This window comes from Amblyraja radiata, chromosome 5, assembly GCF_010909765.2.
Source record: "Amblyraja radiata isolate CabotCenter1 chromosome 5, sAmbRad1.1.pri, whole genome shotgun sequence".
In the NCBI taxonomy this organism is placed as follows: Eukaryota; Metazoa; Chordata; class Chondrichthyes; order Rajiformes; family Rajidae; genus Amblyraja; species Amblyraja radiata.
In genome coordinates this window covers 86,996,727-87,016,389 of record NC_045960.1, presented here as the reverse complement: position 1 = coordinate 87,016,389, position 19,663 = coordinate 86,996,727, and the positions used below count along the sequence as shown (strand labels likewise).

The window sequence follows — 19,663 nt, the reverse complement described above, 5'->3', positions numbered from 1 at the left end:
TGCTGGGCCTTCTTGACTGCTGTGGTGGTGTTTGTAGTCCAGGACAGATCCTCCGTGCATTGGCACTGGGTGATTAGTTTAGTTTAGAGATACGTCGTGGAAACAGGTCCTTCGGCCCACCGAGTCTGCTCCAACCAGCGATTACCCTGCACAGTAGCACTATCCTACACACACGGGACAACATACAATCTTTACCGAAGCCAATTAGCCTACAAGCCTGTACGTCTTTGAAATGTAGGAGGAAACTGGAGCACACAGTCATGGGGAGAATATACAAACTCTGCCAGACAGCACCCGTAGTCAGGATTGAACCCAGTTCTCTGGCGCAGTAGGGCAGCAACTCTACCTCTGTGTCATCGTGCCGCCCCTATGATGATGAGTTGAAGTTCATGCTTGATTGAAAACATGTTAAACTGCATGACAGATCAGAAGTAGACTATTCATGTACGACATCAATGTAAAACTTCAAGAATGAAAACAGCACATTTAGTGCTCTTTTATGCAGTTGTGCAGCTTGAATCCTTTAATGTTTTTTGCAGTTGCATCCAAACGGTGAATTAGCATATGCTGTGTACCTTTGTGGCTGGAGCTGTTAAGATAGTGATGTTCAACTTAAACTGCTGCTGGCCTAGTATATAGACTATTGAGAATAGAACTCCACTGATGGCATAGAGCTTGTGGTGGAAGGCTGGAGGAGAACAGAGCGCTTGGCCAAATCAAACCCCATTAGTTGATAAAATATACATCTATTGATGCCCCTCAGTGATGTAACCTGGAGTCATTGAGTGTTTCGGGCCTTTCAACATCAGAAACCCGCACCCAGGCAATCCTTCCATGGTTGACCAGACCACAACTTGCGTTCAGGTGGCATTCGCTCTTCCCCATGAACCTCCTCTCCTGATCCAGAGCCATCTCGAGGCCTTCTCCGCTGCCTCTGTGGTGTTCTTGATGGCTCTTCTCCTCTCCATTCCTTTGATGCCAAGTGCACTCAAGGCTTTGTAGAGCGATTGCCCTGCAAATCCTCTGCAGCCAACCTTGATGGGCCTTGTTACACCTTGCCTTCCAGCCCTGCTTACGGCAGTCTATGACTAGCCCTTCATACTTGGTCATCTTCCGCTCATGGGCCTCCTCCAGACAGTCCTCCCACGGCACTGTCAGTTCCAACAAGACAATGTTTTTGGTCATCTCTGAGACCAGGAGGATGTCTGGCCTCAGGGTGGTCGTGGCAATGTGCTGTGGGAACTTCAGCTGTTTCACCAGGTCTACAGAAAAGCTGTTTCACCAGGTCAATATAAATATAGTCCTTTCCTTATGCTGAGCCATTTAAATCTTCTCACAGACGCCTTCATGAAGATTCACTTCTAAATCTCATTTGAGTGGCACTGTCTCTGTGGAGCTTTAATGTCTGTCACAGATAACTTCTTTGCAGTGTACATTTAGCCATTGTTTGTGCCATATTCATGCACATAATGATTTAACACGTTAAAATGATAGCTTACTTCGCAATTCAGTCTCATTGCATCGAAGCATGCACAATTGAATTTCATTGAGTTGTGCAGCATTCAGCCCAACTTGACACACGCCAAGTTGCCCACCTGAGCTAATCCAATTTACTTGTTTTTGAACCATATCCCTCCAATTTATTCCTATCCATGTACCCACAAATGTCTTTTAAATGTTGTAAATGTACTCGTCTCTGCCACTTCCTCCGACAGCTCGACCCTCTGTGTGAAAAAGCTGCCCCTCAGGTTCACTTTAAATCTCCAGTTTAGCTCCCTTATGGTGGGAAGAAAAATTCTGTTCATTCACCTTATTTATGCCGCCCTTGACTTGATATGCCTCTGTAAGGTTACCCCTCACCCTCCTATGCTTCAGTCCAGCATATCCGGTATCTCGTTTAATTCAAGCCTCCAGTCCAGCAATCATTATTATGAACCTTTTTCAGAACTTTTTTCAGTTTAATGACATCTTAACTGTAGCTATGTGGCCATGAACTCCTAAAAGTGACAATCCTGATGTGTACAGCTAGTTGTATCACTGTCAAAGATATCTTAATACATCTATAGGGTAAGGTATACTTCCTGCTCAGATCCTTCAGAAAAAGGGATGAGAGGAGAAAATTGTTGAAGAAAAAGGCAGCAGAGTAGTGCAGTGGTAGAGTTGCTGCCTTACAATGCCAGAGACCCAGGTTCGATCATGACTACGGGTGCTGTCTGTACGGAGTTTGTATGTTCTCCCTGTGACCGCATGGATTTTCTCCGGGTGCTGCGGTTTCCTCCCACATTCCAAAGACGTGCAGGTTCATAGGTTAACCGAAGTCTGTAAATTGTCCCTTATGTGTAGGTACATGGTTACAAGATACATGGTTAATTAACTGGTGTATATCATGTATAAATTGTTCTTACATTCGGGAACATGGTTAATTAACTGGTGGCATTATTTCCCTGTCCTAACGACCTTTGTTTTGGCTGGTGATTACATCTATTCCATCCCTCCCTCGCAAAGATGTGGGATTTCAATTTGAGCGCACTTGTTTGAATAGATGCAAGCGGCATGTCCAGCTTCTCTCCTGGGCGCGCTATACACGAAGCCGATGAAATGACACAACTGTCACACCAAAGATAGACACAAAACGCTGGAGAGAAGGAATGAGTGGCATTTCGGGTCGAGACCCTTCAGACGCACTCTGAAGAATGGTCTCGGCACGAAACGTTACCCATTCCTTCTCTCCATAGATGCTGCCTGTTTTGTGCGTGGGAGCTTGGGTGCGTTCCGCAAACACCGAGACGGTAATAAATAAACCGTCTGTCCCCGCGGCGAATCACCCTGGTGTGTGTGTCAAAGACCGGGGATCGGAGGGGGGGGGGGATGATATCGCTGGTGTGGAGGTTGGGGTTCGATGGCGGTGCATCGCGGTCAGTGACTGTGGGACGCTCCCGCGGGTGGAGACGGGGGAGAGAGAGAAGGGAGAGAGAGTGGGGAGGGGGGGGGGGGCGGGGAGAGAAGGGAGAGAGAGAGAGAGGGGGAGAGAAAGGGGAAGAGAGAGAAGAGGGGAGAGAGAAGAGGAGAGAGAGAAGAGGAGAGAGAGAAGAGGAGAGAGAGAAGAGGAGAGAGAGATAGGGGGAGAGATAGAAGAGGAGAGAGAGAAGAGGGGAGAGAGAAGGGGGAGATGGGAGCATGGGGTTCATTTTCCCACACGCCATAGGTGACTGGGCAATCTGAACCCAAGCACCAAGTTGAAAGCTGCTGAAGGTGTGCATTCCTCGGGACAGCCCCCGCTCTCCCATGGACACCCTCCGCAGGCTGTGGGTTGGGTGGAGTGGAGGTTTGGGACAATGTTCATGCTTTCACAGTGATGTGATGGATGTGGGAGTCTGGACCAATCGCTGACAGGTCACGCCGCCCGGCAACGTCATGTCCGTTATTTGACTTTTCTGTTGAGCGGCAGTCGAGTGGCCTGTAGGCGACACCGCCTTTCGGGTAGGTGGGGTTTCGACAGAGCGGCCATTCGGTAAGTTTGCTTTTAGGCGACGCAGCCTTTCGGTTCGTTGGCTTTTAGGTGTCCCACCCTTTCGGTAAGTTTGCATTTAGGCGTCCCATCCTTTCGGTTAGTAGGTGTTTCGTCTTCGGACTCTTTCGGCGTTTCGGCATCGTTTCTATTCGGTTCTTTGGCTTCGGCTTCTCTGCTTCGGCTTCTTGTCTGTCCGCACACGGTATCTCTAAGCTAAGCTAAAATGAATTTGCCCAGTGTTCAATGTTTGTGAATGCTTTATGTTGCTACTACAGGTGCACAACCTTTTATCCGAAAGCCTTGGGACCAGACACTTTTCGTAATTCAGAATTTGTCAGCCTTCGGAATGGAAATTTTTTAGCGTAGATTTTAATGGCTGGCTCAGTGGTAGAGTGCTCGGCTCATATCCGCAAGGTCGCGAGTTTGCGCCTTGATCCCGGCAGTTACTCGGTTGCGAGTTTGAGTCTTCAATGTCGTTTTTTCTTGCAGAATAAATGTCTGTATGAAATGCAGTGTGTTGAATGAATTCCTGAATTTGTAAATGTGCCCGCAGCATTGAATCACCTCTCGCACTCATGTTACCCCAGGGGCTACATGCCCTTAGGCAGCCTAGCTCGGGGATTCTTGAATCCCCGAGCTAGGTCGCGAGTTTGCGCCTCGATCCTGGCAGTTACTCGGTCGCGAGTTTGAGTCTTCAATGTAGTTTTTTCTTGCAGAATAAATGTTTGTATGAAATGCAGTGTAGGAGAGGTGTACTGACTGTGTGGGCAGAACTTTGGAAGTGATTGCCCACCAGTCTAAAAAGCCGCTGTGTCTCCCTGTCCCTGGGATAGCAGGGGGCGATCAAACAGCACAATACCCCCCTCCCCCTCCAACTCCAGAGGAATCCGCTCCCCGATGGGCCGCTACGGCGACAAGTGGCAGTTTGCCCACAGCCCGAGCTGCGCCCCCTCAGCCGCCACCCCAAGAACAAGACGTACCTTGCACACCATCAGCTTCTGCCCCTACGTGTTCCTCTGGAGTTGGAGCGGGGCTGGGCTGGAGTTGCTGCTGGCTGTGGGTCTCTGGGATCTCCGTGCTTGCAGTGGGCCTGGGGGTCGGTGTCCCGTTGGTCCTGACGTCTCCGGCCACCCCCCTGGACTGGAGCTGAGACTGGGAACTGTACCGCCCTTGCCCCCTCCCTCTGCAACTGCAAACAACCCCACTCTCCTGCAAGGGCGGTACAGTTCCCGGAGGATGGCAGGTGGCCGGAGACGTCGGGACCAACAGGAACCCGCTCCCCGTTGGGCCCCTACGACGCCCCGAGCTGCGCCCCGTCATCCGCAACCCAGGTTCCTCTGTAGTTGGAGCGGGGCTGGGCTGGGCTGCTGTTGGCTGTGGGTCTCTGGGATCTCCGTGCTTGCAGTGGGCCTGGGGGTCGGTGTCCCGATGAGGGGGCGCAGCTCGGGGAACGGCTTCTGGTGGTCCTGACGTCTCCGGCCAGTTTGCAGTTTTCCTCTGGAGTTGGAACGGGGCTGGGCTGCTGCTGGCTGTGGATCTCTGGGATCTCCGTGCTTGCAGTGGGCCTGGGGGTCGTTGTCCCGTTGGTCCTGACATCTCCGGTGACTGGCACTGACCTGCTGGTATCGCCGTTGTGAAGACAGTGCAAAGCCCCCGCGCCGGTGCAATGAGCGGCGGGAAGGGGAGAGGGGAGGGAAGGGGTCACACACATGGCCGGGAAGCAGAGGGGTGTAGGTGAGGTGAAACTTAAGGGAGCGACAATCTGCTGCTGCCTGCCCGCTGAGTTAAAAAGTTCCCACGCAAGACTCACGATACACTGTGTATCGTGAGTCTACCGTGAGAACTTTTTAACTCAGCGGGCAGGCAGCAGCATATTGTCAATTATTAACCCTCCCGCGCAATATACCCTCACCTTCTCTTTTATGAATGGGGATTTAGTTCCCCTTTCTTCGAGGACCGACCGGAGGTTCCGCTGTCACCTCTGCGGGCCGCCCTCGGTGAACGTTTTCAAGGACCTTTCTTCAAGGACCGAAAAAATGGCCGTTATTCGGAGGTTTTCGTTATTTGGATCTTCGGATAAAAGGTTGTGCACCTGTACTGCTATTCTGTATTTTTTTTTTTTAACATTTACACCTGGAAGCTCGATGGGGCATGGGGGACTTCCATTTAGAGAGAATTGAGTTGAATTGAACTATGGCTCTGACAATGAATAGTCTCTGAGCTGCACATTGTTCAGTAACTGGGCTGGGATATTAAACAATGACCTTCTGCCTCAGAGGCAAAAAGAAACTACAATTAAAGTAGTTGTAGCATGTGCTATAAATAATAATTATACAATTGAATTTGCAGAATTTTTAAATAGTGGCCATTTATAGGATGTCCTGTGGGATTAGCAGGCAGATTCTAAGATGAATTAAGAACTGTTTTTAGCCTGTAGACAGGTTATTATTAATGGCTGTGGCTCTGTGTGGGGCTCATTCATCAGTGGGGTCCTGCAGGAATAAATGCCAGGGCAACCGCTCTTCATCTTTCCAGTGATGTGACTGATGGCGCAAGAGGAATTGGCCTAAACCTCAAGGGTGGATACAGAGATATGCACAGACAACAACGCAAGAGGAATAATTCTGGGGTGCTTCAGAAATAGTCATGAATCTGACTAATGTTTCATTTAATACAGATAAACTTTGATAGACAGTGGCAACACCAATCATTAGTCCTCTCTAAATCGCAGATAGTTAACCTGCAGGTACAGCAAGCAATTAGTAAGGCAAATGGTACGTTGGCCTTCACTGCAAATGACTTGACCAATGAAATTGACAGGTCAATTTAGATTATAGCCTGCAGAGACTACACCTGGAATATTGTGAACAATCTGAGTTTCCTACCAAAGGTAGTATTTACTTGCCATGGGAGGAAACATCTTCACTCAGTAGGTTGGGAATTTTTGGAGTTCTCTACCCAAGAAACCATTTAAGGTTCTGTGGTAGGTAAAAATGCTGGAGAAACTTAGCAGGTGAGGCAGCATCAATGTAATGAAGGAAATAGGCAACGTTTTGGGTCGAGACCCTTCGAGAAAGTAGGGACTACCTGAAATTAGAGAAGTCAATGTTCATACCGCTGGGGTGTAAACTGCCCAAGCGAAATATGAGGTGCTGCTCCTCCAATTTACGGTGGTCCTCTCTCTGGCCACGGAGGAGGCCCAGGACAGAAAGGTTGGAGTCGGAATGGGAGGGGGAGTTGAGGTGCTGAGCCACTGGGAGATCAGGTAGGTTAATGCAAACTGAGCGGAGGTGTTGGGCGAAGCGATCGCCAAGCCTATGTTTGGTCTCACTGATGTAGAGCAGCTGACACCTAGAGCAACGGATGCAATAGATGAGGTAGGAGGAGGTGCAGGTGAACCTCTGCCGCACATGGAAAGACTGCCTGAGTCCTTGAATGGAGTCAAGGGGGGAGGTAAAGCAGCAAGTGTAGCATTTCAAGGACCCAAGCTCCAAAACGTTGCCTATTTCCTTCGCTCCATAGATGCTGCCGCACCCGCTGAGTTTCTTCAGTATTTTTGTCTACCTTCGATTTTCCAGCATCTGCAGTTCCTTCATAAACATTGAAGGTTCTGTCATCATTTATATTTTGGAGAGATTTTTATATTTTAAGGTGATCAAGGGTTTATGTTATTAGTTGAGCAAAGTGCTGTGGATGCCAAAGATCAGACATAGAAACATAGAAAATATTCCTTAGTGAAGACAGATCCGAAGTACCTATTCAACTCTTCTGCCATATCCCTTAATAATTTCACCCGTGTCTGCCTTCAAGGGACCCACATTTGACTTTTCTACTCTTTTGCCCTTAACATATCTAAAGAAGCTTTTACTGTCCTTCTTTATATTTTCTTTCGTACTTCATCTTTTCAGCCCGTATTGCCCATTTTGTTTCCTTCTGTTGTCCTATGAAAGTTTCCCAATCCTCTGGCTTCCGGCTACTCTTTGCTGTGTTAAACATCTTTTCTTTCAATTTTATTCTATCACTAACTTCTCTTGTCAGCCACAGTTGTCTCCTACTCCCCTTAGAATCTTTCTTCCTTTTTGGAATGAAATGATCCTGCGTCTTCCGGATTATGCACAGAAATTCCTGCCATTGCTGTTCCACCGTCATTCCTGCTAGGATCCCTTTCCAGTCTAACTTGGCCAGCTCCCCTCTCATGCCTTCATAATCCCCTTTGTTCAACTGCATCACTGCCACTTCCGATTTAACCTTCTCCTTCTCAAATTGCAGATTGAAACTAATCATATTATGATCACTACCTCCAAGCGGTTCCTTTACCTCGAGTTCTCTTATCATATCTGGTTCATTGGTCAACACTAAATCCAGAATTGCCTTTTCTCTGGTCGGCTCCATTACTAGCTGCTCTAAGAATCCATCTCGGAGGCATTCTACAAACTCTCTTTCTTGGGGTCCTGAACCAACCTGATTTTCCCAGTCTACCTGCATATTGAAATCCCCCATCACCATAGTGGCGTTACCTTTGTTACATGCCAGTTTTAACTCCTGCTGCAACTTACACCCTACATCCGGGCTACTATTTGGGGGTCTGTAGATAACACCAAATAGTGTCTTCTTGCCTTTACAATTCCTCAACTCAATCCCCAGTGATTCCACCTCATCAGTCCCTATGTCTTCCCTCACAAGAGACTGAATTCCATCCCTCACCAGCAGAGCTACCCCCCCTCCTCTGCCCACCTGCCTGTCCTTTCTATAGGATGTATAACCCTGAATATTAAGTTCTCAGGCCCGATCCTCCTGCAGCCACGTCTCAGTAATCCCCACAATGTCATATCTACCAACCTCTAACTGAGCCGCAAGCTCATCTACTTTACTTCTTATACTTCGCGCATTCATATACAATACCTTTAATTCCTTACGCATCTCACCTTTCACATCGATCCCTATTACACTTGGCCATACTCTCCTATCCCTTTGTGACCTTCCTTTCCCATTAATTCTGGGGTAATTAACCATCCCTTTACTCTCTTTCCCTTTAACTCCGTCCTCGACTATCCCATTTGACACCCCACCCCCCTTATTCAGTTTAAAACCACCCGTGTAGCAGTGACAAACCTGCCTGCCAGAATGCTCTTCCCTCTTTGCTGGCTCTCTTTAAAGAGAGACATGATCTCTTTAAATGATAGTGGGAATAAGAGAATGAGCAACCTTCTACCCCTTTTAGTTCGGATTTATTTAATTTGTCATTATGTTCTAATAATATAAAAAAAAAACAGTACATTCATAAAACAGAGCACAAAACGTGCCAGAGAATTTTTACAGAGAACAGTCTGTGTATTTTTAAATTCAAGTGAATTCAAATGATATGCTGGGCTGTGGGGGAGAAACCTATATAGTGGGGGGGCTGGATCACTGACATCAACTTCAGGATTTGCACTTACAGTAGGAGTAAATTCCAATCCTGCTGTCAGTTTCATGGGGGCATGATGATATATACTGACAGTTTTGTTATCATTAGACCCATAAAGTCCAGACCTAAACATTAAAGCAACATAACAGAGACCAGCCCATGAAAATCCAAACCTGAACATGATCTGAATACGACTACATGACAATGTTTTATTCTGGGATCAATCATCCAGCCTCTTATGTTTCTGTGCAGGCATTTACCAATCTCAATCATAAGCAACTCAACGTACAAATCATTTATTGCATTTACTGGGATTTTGATCCTTATTGCTGCTGTTGTGGTTCTTATTTTCGCCAGTTTTCATGTCTTGCTTGATATTCATGGATTAATTCCCTCTGTTTCTGTTAGCATGTTCAAACTGAAAAAAAAGTGTTTTTCTTGGGATCAGAAAGATGAATTTTCTGAATGTGAAGCTGCTGAGATCTTGAAGAGCTATTTTCCCCCCACACATTCCTCTCTCCATGCTGCCATTGATCTGAAGATGCTGCACCAAAGAGGCCGTTGCAAAGCAGAAATACCAAAGGATGCGATAAAATAAAACTAGTGAGAAACCGTGATCGATGGTCAGCATGGACTCACCAGAATATCAATAATTGCAAGTTTGCTTCTCATGTTACCCATTATCCTATAAATGCTCATGTCCCAGTTCCTAAAATTCTTGGCAACACAATGCTCCTTCTTGTAACAAAGCAATTGATTCAAGTTTGTCACATTTCTTCCACCTTTAGTTTAGTTTAAAGACACAGTGCGAAAACAGGCCCTTTGGCCCACTGAGTCCACGCCAACCTGTGATAACTTCTTACACTAGCTCTGTGCTACACACTGGGGGCGATTTACAATTTTTATTGAAGCCAATTAACCTACAAGTCTTTGGAATGTGGAAGGATACTGGAGCACCTGGAGAAAACCTATGCAGTCACGGGGAGAATGTACAAACTCCATAGAGAAAGCACCCATAGTCAGGATCGAACCCGGGTCTCTGGTGCTGCAAGGTAGCAACTCCACCGCTGCGCCATCATACCTCCCTCTAACCTGTTGGGGGTTCTTCACCTGTTTTATATTTTTGGGATAGGAAATGAAATCACACAGAAGAATGAGCTGAAGTAATGGAAAGCACATTACATGGTCCAGAATGTACTGCTGCTGAAATATCTGATCTTCACTTACAGCGAACAAAACTAGAAAGAGATGTTGTTTAGCTCATTGACTTTTGATGGAGTTGGTGATTAGTTTGGATTCTGTAAATGTATTCTTTTTAGAGTTATAGAAACATAGAAAATAGGTGCAGGAGTAGGCCATTCGGCCCTTCGAGCCTGCACCCCCATTCAATATGATCATGGCTGATCATCCAAGTCAGTATCCTGTACCTGCCTTCCCTCCATACCTCCTGATCCCTTCAGCCACAAGGGCCACATCTAACTCCCTCTTAAATATAGCCAATGAACTGGCCTCAACTACCTTATGTGGCAGAGAATTCCAGAGATTCACCACTCCCTGTGTGAAAAATGTTTTTCTCATCTCGGACCTAAAAGATTTCCCCCTTAGCCTTAAACTGTGACCCCTTGTTCTGGACTCCCCCAACATCGGGAACAATCTTCCTGCATCTAGCCTGTCCAGCCCCTTAAGAATTTTGTAAGTTTCTATAAGATCCCCCCTCAATCTTCTAAATTCTAGCGAGTACAAGCCGAGTCTATCCAGTCCTTCTTCATATGAAAGTCCTGACATCCCAGGAATCAGTCTGGTGAACCTTCTCTGTACTCCCTCTAGGGCAAGAATGTCTTTCCTCAGATTAGGAGACCAAAACTGTACGCAATACTCCAGGTGTGGTCTCACCAAGACCCTGTACAACTGCAGTAGAACCTCCCTGCTCCTATACTCAAATCCTTTTGCTATGAATGCTAACATACCATTCGCTTTCTTCACTGCCTGCTGCACCTGCATGCCTACTTTCAATGACTGGTGTACCATGACACCCAGGTCTCGCTGCATCTCCCCTTTTCCTAATCGGCCACCATTCAGATAATAGTCTACTTTCCTGTTTTTGCCACCAAAGTGGATAACCTCACATTTATCCAATTTATACTGCATCTGCTATGCATTTGTCCACTCACCCAGCCTATCCAAGTCACCTTGCAGTCTCCTAGCATCCTCCTCACAGCTAACACTGCCCCCCAGCTTCGTGTCATCCGCAAACTTGGAGATGTTGCATTCAATTCCCTCATCCAGATCATTAATATATATTGTAAATAGCTGGGGTCCCAGCACTGAGCCTTGCAGTACCCCACTAGTCACTGCCTGCCATTCTGAAAAGGACCCGTTTACTCCTACTCTTTGCTTCCTGCTTGCCAGCCAGTTCTCTATCCACATCAATACTGAACCCCCAATACCGTGTGCTTTAAGTTTGTATACTAATCTCTTATGTGGGACATTGTCGAAAGCCTTCTGAAATTAAATTAACTTTGATCTTATTATAGGAAAATTTACAAGCTTGTTTGTAATCCTGAATTGTTCCATTATCCACATCAGAAGTTTGGCACCTGTAAAAGTTTTCAGTTTTTTATTCTGACTTTCCATCTGCACTGAAAGATTGCACCACCACAGTGTCTTATCTATTTGGGAGTATCTAAAATATCTTCATTCAATCCTAATTGGCGGTGTCAGCCTTGGTGCCGGTCTTTATGTTATCTTATCTGATCTTTCAATGCATTCCTAAAGGGATGCTGCATTGTTGGATGCTCCATCTGCTGGTTCAGCAGAATACAAAGTCCCTTTGATCAAAGACAGACAGGGGAGATCTCCAGTGTGCATTTATTTTTTTAACCTGTAGCATATACATAGATTGCCCAGTGTCTGTTGGGGGTAAGGAGGTGATAGATAGTGGTGGGGGAAAGATAATGTGCTAAATGAATGCTGCTCAGAAATGACTGCAGTTCAATTTGTTACGATTTTGAATATGTTGTTATGATTATGAAAAATATATCTTAAGTATAAAAGTACAAATTATTTATTTCCAATTTTTCATTATTTATGCACTCAATCATTGAACAACAAATTTGATAAACAAGTAGCGGTTACTTTTGTTTTATTTTTGGTTTCAAGTTGTTTTATCTGTCCATCCTTACCTCTGCTAAATTTATTTTGCTTTGTGTTCCATAGTTATTGCTGAGAAGCATATGCAAAATCTGCTTTATTAATTTGCTCATGCTTTACAATGAACTTTAGGCGTTATTTTTTCAATTTAGTTTAAAAGACAAATTTTATTATTCATTGGGTAAGTAAACTCTGCACTCTACTATGATTATATTGTAGTAGAAATAGGGTGGATGGATCAGAAGAAAAAAATCAACCAATGTTTTCCACCAACCGTTCTAAAAACTATATCGAGGCCACATGTAAGGTAGAGCATATAATTCACCTGACAAATTGGAAGGTGACCACAAAATACTGGATTCATCCTGTTGTCACCACCTTCATAAGGTCATAAGTCATAGGAGCAGAATTAAGAGCCTGTCCCACTTTCACAATCTAATTCACGACCTCTGCCGAGTTTGCCCTTGACTCGTACTCGCAGCATGGTCGTCACGAGGTCGTAGGTAGGTCGTGATGCTAGTCGTAAGTACTCGTGGCATCAAGTGGGTCGGGGCGTTTTTCTAGCCTGATGAAAAAGGTCCATGAGTAAAAAAGGTCGTGAATTAGGTTGTGAAAGTGGGACAGGCCCTATTCTGCCTATTGAGTCTACTCTGCCATTCAATCATGGCTGATTTATCATTCCCTCTCAACCCCATTCTCCTGCATTCTCCCCATAACCCTTCACACCCTTACTAATCAAGAAACACCTTAACTGTTATTTGTCCTTTTATTTAATTGTTTGTTGTTGTAAGCAAATTGTGTTTCCTACATTGATATTGTTTGTCGTAGCCTATAAGCTATTTTGAGAATAGTGTGCTGAGATATTTGATTCAAAATAATTTTAATATTCTGATTATGTTTCCCGCTCCTTTGTAAATATATTGTTATGATCTTAAAGATGCAGGATTCTGAGGGAGAATGAGGGTTAGCAAAATGCTGCCTTACATATCAGATTGCTTTGATGAGCATCTCAGAGATTTTTCTCCTCCTGCTTTAGGCCCAACACTTTTGAAGTTGTGGCGCTGGATGGAGTCAGCTCTGGGATCTTCCAGTTCTACACTTCCCAAGAGAGTGCTGACTGGCTGCGGGCAATATCAACAAACATCAATGATTTGACCCTGCAAAACGTAAGCCTTTCATTATAAACAGTACATTTTTCTCAATAAAGTAACAATATGAATTTGTGACCTGGGGTATTTAATATATTAAAGTTATCTTATGTGTTTGACCATAATAAACTTGTCTTGAAGCTTTCCAGATCCATATAAAGTCATAGGTGGACACAAAATGCTGGAGTAACTCAGCGGGACAGGCAGCATCTCTGGAGAGAAGGAATGGGTGATTTTTCGGATCAAGACCCTTCTTCAGACTGATGTTAGCAGAGTGGGTGGGACAGAGATAGAATGTTGTCAGAGACAGTAAGACTGGTTGGAGAATTGGGAAGAGGGAGGGGATGGAGAGAGGGGGAAAGCAAGGGTTATTTGTAGTTAGAGAATTAAATGTTCATACCGCTGAGGTGTAAGCCTGCCATGCAAAATATGAGGTGCTGTTCCTCCAAATTGCGCTGGGTCTCACTCTGACAATGGAGGAGGCCCAGGACAGAAAGGTCAGATTGGGAATGGGAGGGGGGTTTAAAGTGCTGAGCAACTAGGAGATCTGGTAGCTTAAGGTGGACTGAGAGTTCAGCGAAAAGATCGCAGAGCCTGCGCTCAGTCTCGTCAATGTACAGAAATTAACACATGGAACAGCGGGTATTGTAGATGAGGTTGGAGGAGGTGCAAGGTGAACCTCTGCCTCACCTGAAAAGACTGTTGGGGACCTTGGATAGAGTCGAGGGGGGAGATAAAGGGACAGGTGTTGCATCTCCTGTGGTTGCAAGGGAAAGCACCTGGGAGGGAGTGGCTTGGGTGGGAAGGGACGTCATAGGTACATACTGGCAAGGACCAAGTCCTTATGCCCAATGTGTCCATGCTGATCAAAAATCAGAGCCCCACTTCCCATTCCTTCATCCCTGCATTTCAGGTCTCTTCAAACAATCAACCAGTTATATTTATGTGGGGGTTTCTGTGCCCCATTTCACTCGGGTTACAAGTTCCAGACCCCCACCAATTGTAAAATGAACTAATATCTAATCCTTCTACCAAAAATTTAATTCTACGATCCCCTCATTACCAACTCCTACCCAGAATAAAATAATTATTTTGCTTATTCAACCTAGTCTCTTACTTTTATGCACCAATCAAATCTCCCCTCAGTCTCCATGTTCCTAAGAAAGTAACCCTGACGTGGAGAGTTCCACCTCACATCTGTACTTCCCTTAGTCTTGTGGAAACGCAATGAACCGTAGAGGCTGGTTTACAAATAAAAAACAACGTGCTAAAATAACTCAGCGGATCAGGTAGCATCTCTGGAGGACATGGACAGGCGACGTTTTCGGTCGGGGCACATCTTCAGACTGTTTGTGGTGGGGGGGGGATAAAGTTGGAAAAAAGGTGGGGACAGTTAAAGCCCAGCATGTGATGGGAAGATATAATGAATCAACAATATAGGTGAGGGGGGTGGATTGGCAGATGGATGGACAAAGCCAAGAGATGACTAGGAGGTAAAAGGTGTCAGATAAGAGGAGTAAAATGTAAAGCCAGAGAGAGGAATATAGGTGAAGGAGGACAGGGGGAATGAAGAAGGGAGAGGTGGGATAGTGGGAGAAATAGGTGTCCACCTGGCTGGGGCACAGGTGAGGGGGAAAAAATGTGGTGGGTTTAATTATAATTGGAGAATTGGGTTGTAAGCTACCCAAGTGGAATAGGAGGTGCTTTTCTCCAGTTTGCATGTGGTCTCATTCTGGCAATAAATATGGCCAAGGATAGAAAAGTTAGTAGGGGAATGGGAAGAGGAGTTGAGTGCAAATGTTCAGAGAAATGGTCGCCTAGTCTACGTTTGGTCTCGTCAATGTAAATGTGTAGCCATGTGCCGCTGAGTTGCTCCAGCACTTTGTGTTTCATTTTCCCCTTAGTCTTATGTTCCACACATTAGACAATAAAACCAAAGAATTCATGGGCCGCCTTAATTCCTTTGTCTATCAGCCCTGCCTCTTTAAGGGGTTGGGAACTTGCAGTATAAGTTTACAATGTTCCACAACACTCAGTATCCTTATATTCATCTTGTATTCCCTTGCCCTGTGTGTCCTCCCAAAAGCATTTTTACGAACTTAATAACATTTGGCATATTTGTGTCCACCGATGCAACCTTTCATTCTTGTGTCAGAGTGATTTGTAACACAGAAGCAGGCCTTTGACTCTCTATGGACAATGATCAAGCACCCATTTTTTGATCTAACTACATCGTCCTAGAACTCGCTCTCTCACTATCAACCACTGTACCATTGGTTCTATTGTCAGCAAGATTCTTGTTTACGGACCCAACATTTATTTTATCTGACAATAAGTACATTTTTAATGGAGACACAAGAAGCTGCAGATTGTGGAACCCTATGCAAAACACAAAATGTTAGAACTCTGCAGGTCAGGCAGCATCTGACTAAGATAAGTCCTGACCTGAAACACTATCGGTCCATTCCTTTCACAGATGCTGCTGAACCCACTGTGATCCACCAAAGTTTTTTGTGTTTTGTCCAATGAATCTCTTATCCAACTTTCAGCACCTCTTGGATCATTCTGCCTTTCACCTTCTTGATGAATCTGTTAATCAGGACTCAAGGCAAATGCATTGAAAAAATCCATGCAGGCCACATCAAATGCTCTATATGCATCGATATGTCTGTACCTTCTGAAAACTATCATTTCCAAAATTAAAAAAATCAAATAATGACACATTGCTCCAAAAACAACTTTGATTATTAAATTAATCTTTTTTTTTAAATGATGCGTGTCTGAAATAACATTGAACAAGCTTTTTGGAGCTGCAACTTGCAGATGATAAATGGAAAAAACTAAAATGTTCCTTTTTTTTGCAGCATCTGACCATCCAATACTTAACACTTTCTCTTTTTACCTCTGTTTACAGTTTGCCTTTTATCAAATCTATTAGTTCACATGATTATATATTTGTGCTTTGCTTTCACTTAATTTCCTGCAAGATTTTATTTATCCTTCCTACACTGTTCATTATTTTTTAGCTAAAAAAATTAGCTTGTATGGAAAAGATCTGCACAAAGCAAAAAAAGGGAATACTTGATGCATTTACTCTTTTGATCGGCTTCACCATTCATTACGATTCACATAATCGTTGTAACTATTAATCTATAAATCTTTGTATTGAACATATACAATGAGCATCCACAGCATTCTGGTGGAAATTACCAAAGTTTTGCAACTTTCTGAACAAAATTAGTCTTATCTTCCTTAAAACCTCAACCTTTTATCTAGAGACTATCTCTGGTTTAATTTATCCAAGGGTGGAAAAATACAACAAAGAACCTTGCAACACTTGTCTTCCAGAACGTTATATAATGCAATGAATCTCTCCTCATTCTAAGCTCCACTGAGGCTAGGCCATTCTTACTCCAAGTCTTCTCAAAATCGTCCCTTGATATAGCATTATGCATCAAAGCTACAAAAACTTCAAGGCAAATATACATTTCTTTAGATATAAAGAGCAAATCTGAACATAGTACTCTAGTTTTGGCCTCACCATAGCGCTGTACAATTGGAGCAAGACCAGCTTACTCTTCCATTCCTTTATATTAAAAGCCACTTTTAATAAACCACACAGCATTTGCATTCCTGAGAGCTTGCTGTACCGGAATATTAATTTACAATACAATACAATAATACTTTATTAGCCAAGTATGTTTTGCAACATATGAGGAATTTCATTTGCCAAGTCAGTCATACAAATAAAAAGCAACAGAACACACAAAATACATTTTAACATAAACATCCACCACAGTGACTCCTCCACATTCCTCACTGGGATGGAAGGTGATAAATAGTTCAATCTCTTCCCTTCTTTATTCTCCCGCGGTCGGGGGCATCGAGCCTTCCGATGACGGGGCAATCTTACTCCTGTAACCGGCAGCATTCAGGCCCTCCGCGTCGAGGCGATCAGCTCCTGCTTCGGGGAGAATCTCAGCTCCCCGATCCGAGCGATCGGACCCCGGGTCGGGGCTTGTCAAACCTTCTACGTCATTGGAGCCCCCGACATCTACGGTCTCTACCCGAGACTGCGAACTCTCGATGGCAAAGTCTGCAGGCCGCGGTTGGAGCGATCCCAGGCAAGGGATCGGATCCGATTGTAAATCCACGCCCTGCGGTGGGGCTTAAAGTCCCGAGCGAGGCCTTCAGCTCCATGATGTTAGGCCGCAGAGCGACCGGAGATACAAGCTGGAAAACAATCGCATCTCCGGCAGGGAAAGAGATTGAAAAAAAGTTTCCCCATCCCCCTCCCCCTCCCCCTCCACCTCCCCCTCCCCCTCTCCCTCCCCCTCCCCCTCCCCCTCCCCCTCCCCATCCCCCTCCCCCTCCCCCTCCACCTCCCCCACATAAAACAAACTCACAAAAAATAACAAAAAAGGACGAAAAAACAGACAGACTCTTGGCAGAGCTGCCAATCGTATGGCACCCTTGGTGATGCTGCACGATCTTCCTGCATCTTCTGGAAGATAAAAATAAAAGCACAACGTCTTAAACACCAAAATAAACTAATTTCTTGCCATATAAGAATATGTATATTTATTTGACTTACCAAGGTTATTGCACATTATACTCCCAGTGTGAAGTTTAGCATTTTAAACAAAAAAGCCCAAAAGACAGAGCAACCTGGCTAAAAATCCTGCTAAAAACTAGGCAGAAGTTGGGAATTACCGTAGGCATTGCTCCAGCATTAATGCTTTATGTGCTCTTGATCATATTCCTACTTGTGTGATTATCAGTATCAGTCATGGTTCGGAGGATAGTATTGTCAGAAGCTGGTGGTTAGGCTTTCTTGCCCCATTCCAGCAATTTAAGCATAAAACATCAGATGAATCTTGTATTGTTGCAATGCCATGGAGCTGCACCAAGGCCCTGTCTGCTTTCTAAGGTAAAAGGAGAGTGAGAAAGCTATCCAGTGATCCTGGCCAATTTTCAAGGTTTCTTAATCATTGAACAGGTTAACTCTACACTGGAAAAAACAACAACCTCTCAACGTCTGTCTTGGTGATGTCACATGGTCATTGCCATCTGGTTTGAAAGGACCTGCTCTGTGCACATTGACTTTCATGTTTCCAATATGCCAACACTCCTCATTTGACTGTAAAGTATCTTGCAACAATCTGATTCATGAAACACATTTGGTCAAATTAATATCAATACATTTTTAAAATAATTTAAAAAAAGTTAGGCACAGAGCATAGAACATACAATAGTACAACATAGAAACAGGACCTGCGACCCACAATATCTATGTTAAACATGATGCCAGGCTATATTTATCTCCTCTGCATTATGCGATCCATATCCCTAAAATGTTGCCCCTTCACTTTAACGCCATCCCCCAAGTCGTGTATAATTCCACCCTGGAAAAATGATTAAAAACTTTTTTCCTCTAATAATTTTATCTACTTCTATCAAGTTTCCCCTCAACCTCCGATGTTCAAGAGAAAACATTCCAAGTTTGTCCAACCTCTCCTCATAGTAAATACCTTCTAATCCAGGCAGCATCCTGATAAATCTCTCTACATCCCCCCCCCCCCCCCCCCCCCAAAAAAAAAAGCTCCACTGCCTTCATGTAAGGGGAAACCAGAACCGCAGACAATATACCAAATGTGGTCTAACCAAATATCTTTCAAGCTGCAACATGACATCCTGAATCTTATACTCAATGCCCCAACCGATGAAGGCAAGCATATCATATGCCTTCTTTATACTCTATCCACTTGTGTTGCCACTTTCAAGGAGTCATGGACTTGGAACCCAAGATACTTTTGTACATCAATGCTGTTAAGGCTCTTGCCATTAACTGTATACTTTCCCCTTACATTTAACCTCCGAAAGTGCAGCAACACCTCTTGATAATTAGGATTTTACTTCGGAGTCACGTGAGTGACTACGTGAAGAACCCCGCCAGGACGCATGCGTGTCATATCGCTTTCACGCTTGCGAAACGACAGGCGGGGGGGGAGCGTTCCCCCGCAGCGGTAAGTTTGAAACCGCGACCTGCAGGTAAGAAATTTACTCTGCGGTAGTTTTGTTCCCCGCGCTGTTTTTTCACAGGGGGGGAAGCTGGACAAAATATTGTCCACAAGTGCTGCGAGTGAAGCTGGCTGGGGAGGACCGCGAAGTTGCGGGAGCCAGCAGCAGCTGAAGGCACAAGCCCCGTAAGGGATCAGCTCTGCCGACCTTTGGTCCCGCGCCGGCCAGAAAACCACGGCCGGGCGGGAGACTATTCAGAATGGGGCCGTCGACTTTTTGGACAAGTCAAAAATGGCAGGAGACGGGGTGGAACGACGTTCCCCCGTAGTGACAATTTTAACCTGGACCTGCAGGTAAGAGCTGCGGTCTTTTTGTGTTTTTACCATGCTGATTACAGGTGGAGAAACCAACGGGCTGCGACAAAGC

The 19,663-nt window shown here is 44.9% G+C and overlaps 1 protein-coding gene across 1 annotated transcript in view; it reads left to right on the top strand.

Moving 5' to 3' along the window:
- The window catches only part of sntg2 (syntrophin gamma 2), a 218,657-nt gene that overhangs the window by 135,835 nt on the left and 63,159 nt on the right, over positions 1-19,663 (top strand). Inside the window, exon 10 of the mRNA XM_033022079.1 lies at positions 13,105-13,234. Coding sequence (XP_032877970.1) covers positions 13,105-13,234 — 130 coding nt within the window. The remainder of the gene's footprint in view (positions 1-13,104; positions 13,235-19,663) is intronic.